Source organism: Lygodium microphyllum, chromosome 2, assembly GCF_053477565.2.
Source record: "Lygodium microphyllum isolate KBCC chromosome 2, Lygodium_microphyllum_v1.1.10, whole genome shotgun sequence".
In the NCBI taxonomy this organism is placed as follows: Eukaryota; Viridiplantae; Streptophyta; class Polypodiopsida; order Schizaeales; family Lygodiaceae; genus Lygodium; species Lygodium microphyllum.
Window position 1 is genome coordinate 180,378,095 of NC_141136.1, and position 11,601 is coordinate 180,389,695.

At 41.3% G+C, this 11,601-nt stretch overlaps 1 protein-coding gene across 3 annotated transcripts; it reads left to right on the plus strand.

The window, feature by feature from the left end:
• The first annotated feature begins 3,117 nt into the window (after positions 1–3,117).
• On the plus strand, positions 3,118–7,285 carry LOC148040668 (uncharacterized). 3 transcript variants are annotated; one of them, XM_087660855.1, is made up of 6 exons: positions 3,118–3,424; positions 3,642–3,769; positions 3,854–5,844; positions 5,928–6,077; positions 6,161–6,338; positions 6,419–7,285. In XM_087660855.1, exons 2-3 carry the CDS (start codon positions 3,655–3,657, stop codon positions 5,581–5,583), a joined length of 1,845 nt encoding a protein of 614 aa, XP_087516981.1. In that variant the 5' UTR covers positions 3,118–3,424; positions 3,642–3,654; the 3' UTR covers positions 5,584–5,844; positions 5,928–6,077; positions 6,161–6,338; positions 6,419–7,285. The 3 variants fall into 3 exon arrangements, with proteins under 3 accessions (XP_087516981.1, XP_087516967.1, XP_087516972.1); XM_087660841.1 differs by having other exon boundaries at positions 3,118–3,769; XM_087660846.1 differs by having other exon boundaries at positions 3,118–3,769; positions 6,428–7,285.
• Positions 7,286–11,601: the final 4,316 nt, after the last annotated feature.

Genomic DNA, 11,601 nt, shown 5'->3' on the forward strand with positions numbered 1-11,601 from the left:
AATCATGATCTGATTGTATCATGAAAATCCATCAAGAAAGCTGTACATCTCATGCAGTGACATCATCCAGAATTGAATCCACAAATGGCAATGGAAATGGATTTGGGATTGCTGTTGCATTTAGCTTCCTATAATCCACACACACTCGAATCTTTCATGACTTCTTTGGAACAACCACTATTGGTGATAGCCATTTGGCCTGATCTATTGGGACAATGAAACCCACTTGCAAAAGCTTACCTAACTCCTCCTTCACCTGCTTTGCATAATTCGGATTCATCCTATAATGTTGCTGAATCACCGGCACTACATCCTCCTTCAGATTGATCTGATGCTTATACAATCCTGGATCCATGCCTTTCAGGTCAGAATAATCCCAAGCAAATACATCCATGAACTTCTCCAACAACTTCTTAAGATCCTCCTTAAATCCATAATCCAAATTAACACTGACTTTGACAACTTTTGGGCTAACTTCAAATCCCAAATTCAAATCTTGCAAATCATCCTCTTTGACCCGTGAAACCTTTTCCATTAGCTTGTCATACAAGAATTTAGCTCTGGTTATTGCCTCCTTAGGTGCAATCTCCCCTTCTGCACATTCCAAATCGTCCTTCAACTTTAACTGATGAGAAACTATTGACTCCTAAGTTGGATTCTCCTCTGCATCCACATCCTCTGATTTACAGATGACTCCTTAATTGACTTCCCAGATTCCTCCTAACAAACATATTTTTGCACAATCCTTTCCACATCAACTTCAAACGCTGGTACCACATTGGGATTGGCATCCAAAAAACATGCTTCCTCGTCATCCTCAACATCCTCAACTAAATTAATAGTCTGAGCCATCATTGGCTTTATTGATGTTGGCAATCCCTTCATAGATGTCATTCGAATCCTTACTAAATTTTTTCCTTTCTTTAAAAGCACTTCATTTCGTTCCCAATCCTGCTTAAGCTTTGTTGATTTGAACTAGGGTCTTCCCAATAGCATTGAATAAGCATTACCTACATCTTGCATTTTCAAAACAACAAAATTTTCTTGAAATAACAACCCATGCACTTTGAGGGTTTGCCCTCTCAGCATTCCTATCAGTTGCACTCTTCGCTGGTCCGCCATCCTTACTTGAAATGGTGCGTTCAAGCTTCGCATTTGTCATCCTGGAAAATTTAGCCTCTACCAAAATATTTACTCCGAATTCACCATCTAACAAAACATCTGAAAATGTGAGACTATCAAACTGAAGCTTAACAGTTGGAATGGTAAAATCAACATCATTAGGATAACTGAATCCCCAGCATGCTATGAAAAGCTATGACCTTCCATTTTCAAGATTCCAAAAATCATCAAAATTGACAAACGTCCAAAATAGACAAAAGACCATACAAATTACTAAAATGACTTCTTCTAAGGTCTTCGAAGGTCTAGCCTAAACACCTTCCCATTGAAGAATCCATGCAAGAATATAAATAGTTGAATAGTAAAATAACAATATCTCTCTTGACAACCAATCCAAGGCTTAATAGCTCCAAATAAAGCTTGAAATATGAGGAAAAATAGATTTATATATTTGAAGCCGGGTATAAATAGCTAAATCAAATAGTCCAAACTAGAGACCCTTGTGAAGTTGTCTTGGTTGTTGTCCATATCAATAGCAATCAAACAAATTTGCATATATTCCAAAATATAGATTCAAATGGAGCTTATGATGGCTCATTTGAAATATGCCATCATAAAACATCAAGTCATATCCCCACACTTATGAAATACTCAATATTGCTAGACCAAAACAATTGAATGATTAAATCTACCTTGTTTCGACTATGTGCTCTATTTTGACTTTTCTTATTCCAAAATCAAGCCAAAGTCATTCCAAGATTGTAATGAAGGAATTGAACCCTGATTAAAGGGAAATGTTTTTCAATGATTGATTGCTAAGCGATGCAAGGATATAATAGTGTGACTATGCTATGGCAAAGGGTTTGACAAATGGTTTCCCTTCACTTTACACTCTCCTTAATGGAAAATGGGTTGAATTACAAGGTAAACTTGGTAATATGCCTTCTTTATTTATTATAGAGAAGTCAAGAGGTAATATTTATAGCTATATTCTTAGAACATGTTATTTATGTTTTGAGAATGACCTACTGTAAAACAAGTGATTTCTCACTTGGAGGAATAATCTCGATCATGACATAAATGAGTCAATACTCCTAAGATATTGTCTGATTGCAATTGTTTAATAAATTGGCATAGGGGATGCATGTGCTATTCCCTCGTCAAAGTGCATGCACACATAGAGAGGCTATCTCCCTAAATGTGTGTGTGTGTGTGTGAGGGGAGGGGGGTGGGTGGGCATAGAGAAGTTTGAATTGATGACTTGGAATGTTTACAAAAGGCCTTCATGCCAAGTAAGCACACTAAAAAAATAAATAAAGCACAACACATGGAGCTAAAAGGCTACAAAAGACACAAGCTACAAGAATAGAAGAAGGGGATCATGAAGCACACACGACTGGGGTGGTGTGGATAATATCCATCCGTGGAGTAACCACCTCTCTTTTGGCTTTGAACCTTCACCAACATTTTAGAAAGAGAATTATCTAAAGAGCCTAGTATCATAATGGACTCTTGACAGACACAAAGAGACTGATCTAAGAGAAAAGGATGGATGTGAAACTATACAACATAGATCTATTTTGGCATAATTAGGAGAATGGGTGTAACAATTGGACACCTTACCCTACACTGACCAATCGGGAGAATGGGTGTAACAATTGGACACCTTACCCTACAGTGACCAAACTATGTGGATACTATGGATTTTAGCTACATTTAACCTTTTGGTAGACATATTAATACATACATAATCAATTGTTTTTAGTTGGAGAGAGAGAGTGTGTTGTGTGTGTTTATGGCCATGTGACACACACATATATGCTATGGCGCTAGGAATACCTTAAAAAAGCAAAAAAAAAAAAAAAAAAAAAAAACTTAGTGCACTGTCCACGGAACATCGAGTGGGCAATTCGAGATAAATTTTCGAAATTTGCAGAATGGTTTATCGTATTTGTTGAATTTCACAAAAATAGTCCTGGGCCCTTAAGTTTTCACCACGGCTGACCAAGCACGACACCAATTTTTGCTTTGGTTGTTCAACAGGCAACCTGATCGAAGGAATTCTTGCAGTTCCTCTGCACACGGCGCCATGTCCTCTTCCACCAGCAGCTAAGCTTATTGTCCGCTCTGCCTGCGCAGAGTAATAATAAACGTGCTTTCGCTTCCGGAGCTTCCACATCTACTTTTAACAGCCCTTCAAGCTGCCACCAGAAGCAAAATATGGTTTGATCCATTCTTCGTCTGAATGGACTGTGAAGGGAGCATTCTTGCATGCGCATCAGCAACAAAAGAAAAGCCAATGGTTTGATCCACTTCTTTGTCCGTAGGGGAAGCTCCATACATGCAGAGAAAGTATAGAATCATATTCGCTTGTGTGTTGCAGCAACTGGATTTCTAGTGCTTTTTCCCCCCCTTCTTTTCTGAAATTGAGTAGGCCCTTCGGTTTAATTTCTTAGAAACAGGCTCATAATGCAGTGCCTATAGCATGCAAACACCTTTCTTCTTTCAATGTTTGTCAGGCGCATCTCTGAGATGTGTCGACCATGGCCGCCCGCCGATGGGAGGTGTGCTAACTTGCATCTGTGGGTCGAGAGGTTGTGCCCTGTGCAATGCTTAAGCCATTACTGCACACACTGCGTCCCACATGGTAAATGCTTGGACTTTTTGCTGTGGCCTCATCCAGAAGCCTGGTTTCTGAAGGTTTGGTCACCTGTCTCATGATTCAATGCAGGTTCATCAAAGGATCCACGCAAAGCAGATAAGCACCAAAGCAGTTTGATTGTCTCTCTCTGCAGAAATGGCAAAGTAGAAGAGGCTCTGGAACTCTTCCATAGTATGAAGAACAAAGTTATCCTGGCAACAATAAAGGCGCATGAAGAACTGGTCAGTGGTCTAGCTAGATTGGGGCACATAGAAGACGCTTTCAAAGTGTATATTGAAATGCAAGGTATGGGTGGTTTTTACCAGAAGTTTAGATCGGAAATCTTGATTGTGAGCCTTTGCAGAGGAGGCTATCTAGAAGAAGCCACTAAACTTGCAAAGGAATCAATCAAGGCAGGATTCAGTGTCACCAGAGAAGCATGTATTGCTCTTGTGGAGAGCCTTGTCAAGGCAGGGGATTGGGGGGAAGCTTTTTGCATTTACCTGAAAATGAGAGACGATGGTAGGGAGCCGGATGCACGCATTTTGGATTGCCTTATTGCACCTTTAGCTTCCACTGGTGAAGTGGACCAAGCATATAAACTTCTTCAAGAACTTTACAAGAGAAACTCGCTGATAAGACCACACCTTTTCCATTTTATAATCAAAGGTTTTGCACTGGCTGGGCGATTGGCTGAGGCTTTGAACATCTTGGAGGAGATGCCATCTAAAGGTGTGCAGCCCAATGTCCAAAATTACAACTTTTTGATTGAGGCAGCTGGAAGGTGTGGTGACCTGGCAATGGCTTTCAAGTTTTATGACCAAATGAAAGGAGTGGGACCTAGGCCAAATGTATTCACTTACAACATATTGATCAAGTTTTTGGGCAGAGCAGATCTGGTGGATGAGACTTTTGAGCTTTATAAGCAGATGCGTGCAGAAGGTGTACGGCCAGAGACTATTACCTACAATACATTACTGCACATTTTTGGGAAATCTGGTCATATAGCTGCCGCTAGCATGATTCTTGAGTTAATGTTTAAGGAGGGGCTTTGTCCTAACTCATACACTTTTGGTATAATGATACATAATCTGGCTATTGCAAATAAATTGGATGCAGCACTGAGTCTTTTCTATAAAGTAAGGAATAGGCCTGTAATGATTTCATGTCTTACTTACACAACAGTTATCACAGCATTAAGCAAGTCTAAGAAAGTGGATGAAGCCATGTACTTCTTTAAGGAGATGAAGCACATGGGACATCTACCCAATGTGAGGACTTACAACTCTCTCATCAGTGGTCTCATGAAAGCAGGCAGATTTCTGGAGGCATTGCGAGTATTTGAAGAAATGGATGAGATTGGCTGTCCTCCAAATGCTATTATCTTTGATACTTTTATTTATGGCTGTGCAAAAGCTGGATTTGTGGACTATGTCAGTATGCTGGTTATGGAAATGGATGCAAGAGGTCTTGGACCTGACCCAACAACATACAAGTGCTTGATTACGGGCTACAGAGAGGCGGGTCTTATAGCGGAGGCACAAAATGTATTTAAAGATCTGTTGGAAGATGGAAAACACCTAAATTCAGAAGTCTTTAAGGCAATGCTGAAGCTGTTGCTCGAAGCAGAGTGTGTGGAGGATGCTTATGCATACTTCAAAAGAATGAGCGAACTTGGTTTCACTCCTGATATGGAGACATATATACTAGTATGTCAAAGCTTGAAAAGAGCAGGGCTTTTGAAGGAATGCCAGTGTGTCGAGGAGATGAGATTTTTAGATCATGGTGAATCATTTGCTCTTGAAGAGCATGGTGAGTAGGTAATATGATGGCCAGGCTTTATTTTCTAGCTTGAAGCCTGGATTGTCCTACAAGAGCAATTTTTGTTGACATCCTGGATGGCACAACACAACATGATAAAAGCACCAGGTTCTCCAGCTTTTGCAGAGTATATTGAAGACTGATCTCAAGGGCCCTGCAACAGTACCATTTGTGCCGTGTATACCTGAACTGGTTGTTTGCTTGCACTGAAGATTTGAAAATCTAAGGTCTGGAAGACTGGTTGCAGAGACTGGTAGGAAGTAAGTAACTTGGAGCCTTCAAATTTTGAACTTTAGCTGATGCTCTGTGCGATATTTAATCAAAGTGTTTGAAAACCTTGCAGCTGTCCAGAGACCAGAATTCAAAGTGAACAAGTAATTTTTCTTGACAACAACAGTGCCATTTGTGCTGTATAGCTTGAATTGGCTGTTTGCTTGCACTGAAGATTTCAGGATGGAAGGTCTGGATGACTGGTTGCAGAACCCTGTAGGAAGTAAGTAACTCCGAGCCTTCAAAGTTTTAAAGTTAGCTGATGCTCTGTGCAATACTTAATTAAAGCATTTGGAAACCTTGCAGTTATCCAGAGAGGAGAATCCAAAGCTTACAAGTAAAAGGTAGTTGTTTCTCTAAAGTCATCTTACAAGGAATGAGATCTTGGGTGTATTAACTCCAAGAAAACAAGCTTTTGTTTGACTCAAGGATTTGGTGATAGTGAGTGTGGTATCTGGAAGTCTGCTTAGAGAACATTTATCAGGTAATGAAATTTTGAGCCTCTTAAGTATTTAAGTTTTGATTATTAACATATTCTTCTGCCTGAAACTGTTTGCCTTGTAGCGTTGTCAGGAAAGTGCTGCTACATCACAGGTGCACTTCTCTGTATACATGATAGAAGGTGCGATTGAGATTTATCACAAACATCTGTTGTACACAGCTGGAGATAAGGAGGTTCGCATGTGAACAAACGTAAGGAGTGGAAACCCGAATGTAACCTCAGCTTGTATCGTTGGCAATGCATGAATCCACAAATTGCAGCGCTCTACACAAGAAGAAAATTCTTAAAGCAGAAAATCAGTCCTTTCAACACTGAATCAAAATCTGATTTGGTTCTGGTCAATGTATAGTCATTCTACAAGTAATGAGAGCTGGTAGTCTGGCTTGTAAAAAGATAGTGGTTGCTTCATTGATATTGTGATGGCAATTTCTATGTATTAGTGACACTCACAGAATGTTTTGAACAGTAAGCAAAATGTGGCACGTCCATTTGTCTTAGCTCTTTGTTGAAACATTGTGCACTAAAGTATGAGATTTAAAGTTTGCCTAAACACCCTGCTGGCCTCCTTCTCTTCCAAACTTTCAAGCATAATACTAGCTGCTCCCTCCCTTTGCAGCAGCATCCCTTTGTCGTCAGCAGTTCACCTGGAAGGTCCTCCAATGAACACACACACTGGAAACCTTTGGTTTGACATCGGAGCACTTTATGGGTAGCCGTGTTCCTCTCGGCAAGGGTATGGGCTTTGTAGCTATACCATGGCATTGGAGCTAGAAACACCTATCTAGGGAATAGTAGTGACTTTGAGTTTAGCTTGGTTTCCACTCTACGTGTAATTTCCTATACTCAGTGGTGGTGAACCTTCACATGTGGCATCACGAGGGTGTAGTTTTGAGATGTGTCTCAATGTTGTATCTTTCAATATCATGAATACAAAGAATCCTTATTGATATATCTTGTATGCCATTCCATTGTGCCTCATGTTAGGTTATATCTTGAAGTTCGGTGAAGGTCCGTAACACTTAGTATTAGAGCAACTCTAGCGCGGAGCATACTAGCTCAAGAGGGAAGGAAGCTTATGGATGCGGAGATCCTACCATAACCCGTTGCACAATGTGATGCGACGATCTCGACACGATGCAACATGACATGGTGTGATGTTTCCTCAAGCATGTTACCTGTTGAAAATTGGAAGAGAACTTGATGTGCCAATAAAGTTGAGAGGCAGTCGTGGTATGATAGGGACGCATGGTAGACCATTCAAAAATGACTTGGAGAGAGTTGAGGCTGTGGGAAGACATTTTCTTTGAAGAGGAACATGAGCTATGTCGGCTCAAAATCATAAACAAGAAAGAGCTATAGCTCAAACTGATTGAGCAAATGAAGAAGACCATCAAAGTGCTAAGTAAGATCCAACAAGGAATATATGTGGTGTGTAATCTCGAAGAGAAGGTTGAAGAGTTGGATGAAGACTTGGAGGAGATTAACTACCAAGTGATCATGGTGCGAGAGAGTCAGATTGTGGCAAGTGAAGATAGCTTGAGACCTTGACATGGAATTACAAGAGAAAATCATGTTGAGGTGGGATTGGGAGATTGCCTCTGAAGTTGCAAGAGCCAAAGAGAGGGCTGAATAATACTTGAAGCAGATGCAAGCCGAAAGAGTCCAAGAGTTGAAGACTAGAGTGAAGTCAACCAAAGAAGGACCACGGAGCTAAGAGAGATAAAAACAAGTGAAAGAAGAAGAAATATGGTTAGATGAAGCTAAAGATGAAGACCAAGGAGGAGATGAGCTCAACCTAGATCTTGGAATACCTTGTCTCCAACAAGGAGATGACGGCTACTACCTTGACTACTACTCGGAAGACTACTACTAAGAAGGCTATCGTGAAGATCAATATCTCTACAAGGAATTCCCTCTTGAAGGTGATGGATACTACTACCTTGAAGATGTTCCCATTGATTAGCACCCAGAAGGAGAATACCTCAATACCGACTACTATCTCGGAGAATGCCAACTCGAAGAAGTTTTAGAAAAGAAAGAAATAATGGAATATTATGTGAAGGGAGAATGATGAAAAGTGGATGTGAGTTTAAAGGTAGAAAATGTTATGATGGAGTTAGGATACAGAAAAGAAGATGAAGCAAGGTCGACATTTTAGAAGGATGAACCATTGTGCCCACAGGTTGCGGCCCAATTGAAAGAACCAATATTAAAAGAAGAGAAGGGGAAGGACAAGCTTGATCTTGATCTTGGAACACCTCCACGCATTGAGATTGAGGGTGAGGCTAGGTTGGTGCCCTCTTGTGAGGCACAAGATGCCTTTGATGAGGAAGAAGATGAAGGAGCAGATGAAGAGATAGAGTTAGAAGATGAGACTGGAAGGGCAAAATCACATGGGGTAGGGCATTTGCTACATGGAGCCAATATGTCTACTTTAGATGATGATATATGTGAAGGAAAAGATATGAGAGAAGAGTTAGAAGAGAAAAATGAAGAAAAGGGGAAGGATGAGCTTAGTCCAAATCTTGGAACACCTCTATCCTAACAACCCAAAGAAGAAGTGAAGGGCGAGGAGAAGGTTAGCCTAGATCTTGGAACACCTCGACCTTGACAACCATAACCCCAACAATCAACCAAACCCTCACAATTCAATGATGATAGTTTAGGAAAAGAGTTGAAGGAGAGAATCATGCAAATATGGGATGAGATAGAAGAAGATGATAGAAAAGAGAAAGAAAAAAACTTATTAGATGGAGCCATAGAGAAGATCAAGGAAAATATGAGATAAGAAAATATAAGAAAAGAGATAGAAGAACAAGTAGAGTTAGCTAGGAAGATGCTAGAAGAGAAAGAAAAACTAGAGTAAGATAGGAGGACTCAAATGGAAGAAAACAAGAAGAAGAAAGTTAGGAAAAAGAGTGAGCAAGTAGAGAGAGACGGAGGAACCAAGTTGCAAGAACAAGTATGGAGAGCTAGGAAGCCAAAAGATGAAGTAAACCAAGCTTTTGATCCAAGGTCACATCCCATCCTAGCCAACTCGGATCAAAGTAGGAAGCAAGTGCACTTCAGTAATGGAGTCATTGGTTGCAAAGATTAGATCTTGGCATTCAGGCCGCAAGTAGTGCAAGTAGTTGTCATTCCAATCCTTTGGATTCGTGACATATCAAGCACCACATATATGGGCGTCACCCCAAGAACTTCAAGGATACCTCTACATCCACAAAGCAAAATTCGATCTAAGTGTGAGGACTCTAGGAACCTCAACTCCAAATGAGGCTAAGAAGAGCCAAAGAGATGCCATGCATCAAGACCACACCTTATGTGAGAGAAGATAAGCTGAACCAACCTGTTTGTCCAAGTTCAAAGCAAGCAAGAAAGATTCGGCAAGGAGGCCAAGGAAAACAACCCAAGTTTTTGACTTAGCGATGAGGGCAAAATGTCTTGGAAAATGAACTAAGAAACCTAAGTCTCCAAGGCTCAAGGAGACTTCCTTCCTTAACGAAGAAAGGGATGAACGACACAAGGAGCAACACAATGGGCTGCCTTCCTTAAGGCATGGCACAGCATGACTACCATTGCGTCACTACGCCTTGACCCCAACAATGCGACAACTTGGAATCGTGCCTACAAAGCTTGGCATGCAAAGCCATAAGTGCCAAGCCACCTCAAGTTAGGACTATGAAGCCTCTAGTCCTTAAATGTAATTGAGTCGAGGGTGGATTGGAATGCAAAAGAATAAAATAACTAAGTCTAGATGGGTAGACCTTGGGCAACTTGATAGAATAAGATGTGTTAAGATCCCTAAGTCGTACCGTGGCAGACATTGACCAACTTGATAGAAAAGGTTGCATTAAGGCCTTGCTAATGAGTTAAGTCCAGCAGACACTGACCAGCTTGATAGCATAAGTTGTGTTAAGACCCCATAATAAGTCAAGAAATCACCCTTAGATTGTTGGAGGACATCAATTCATTAAGTGGAGCTGAGTGTAAGGGTGTGGGCTTTGTAGCTATACCACAGTGTTGGAGCCAAAAACAGCTATATAGAGAGTAGTAGTGACTCTGAGCTCAGCTTAGCTTCTACTCTATGTGTGATTCCCTATACTCAGTGGTGAACCCTCACATGTGCGGCGTTAGGAGGGTGTAGTCCTGAGATGTGCCTCAATGTTGTATCTTTCGATATCATGAATATAAAGAATCCTTATTGATATATCTTGTGTGCCATTCCGGTGTGCCTTTTTGTGCCTCATGCCAGGTTATGACTTGAAGTCCCGTGAAGGTCCATAACAAACCCCAACCACCTCCCCCTGATACCAAGTGTGATGGTCCGGCCCTTCGATACCCACATGGGGCCCTCTCTTGACCCCGTCTAGGCTCCAGAGTAGCACTAGATCCCTTCCCCAACATTGCCATCTTAACACCTAAACTTGTCATGGGAAACCCCCCCCCCCCCCCCCCCCCCCCCCCAGTCACATGCCTTGTGTAGGAGTAGCTTCAATCCATCCAAGCCATGGAGAAGGAATTGGAGGGACTATGATATTTGAATAGGTCATGGGTCACTCCACCTTGCACATCAGTGCCTCATGAATAGCAGAGGCAAATGTTGACATGGCACATATCTTCATGGTTCGGCTCATCTTAGTAGATGCAACGCAAGAGCTCATTGTGATAACTCCTTGGTTGTATCCTCAAAGGGATTCATTTGTTTGGTTCCATGGCACAGTGGTTTCATGGTCAAGGATTTTGGGCTTCATAATAGATTCCCTAGATATCCCATTACCCTTCCCTTCCTTGGGCTTGTGATCGAGTATTGTCGGTTGGTGGACTTTTGGGTGTCTCTTTCGCATGGTTCTCCTCATTTGCTAATGTAGCGAAAGATATAGAGGTATTGAAGGTATAGGTAGTGGTACAAAGATCCCTAAGTTCCTAGAAATTGAGGCAGTAGACAATTTTAGTAACATTGGCTCACATAATGTCTTCATTGCCATGAATTTGGGCACTAGACCTTGGAGTGTACACGCTTTAGGGCTAAGGAGACATAGCAAGCTACCACATACGTAAGAGGAGGATGGCTTAATTGGAGTCTAGCAATGTGAGGTTAAGAGGTAGCTGGGGCCCCAACAAACTATGTAGCCCCAACAACCTTAGTCAAGGGAGGGTGGTTGCATTGGTATATATTCCCTCCTATGAAAAAGCAAAGCCCGTGTTAGTACCCCTACCTGTTGACTCATCACACCATGCTCCACCC

Bases quoted from the DNA above. Each gene is read 5' to 3' on its own strand.
- LOC148040668 (XM_087660841.1), top strand. From the start codon at position 3,631: ATGTTTGTCAGGCGCATCTCTGAGATGTGTCGACCATGGCCGCCCGCC. The intron at 3,770-3,853 runs GTAAATGCTTGG...GATTCAATGCAG, and splicing joins CACACACTGCGTCCCACATG to GTTCATCAAAGGATCCACGC.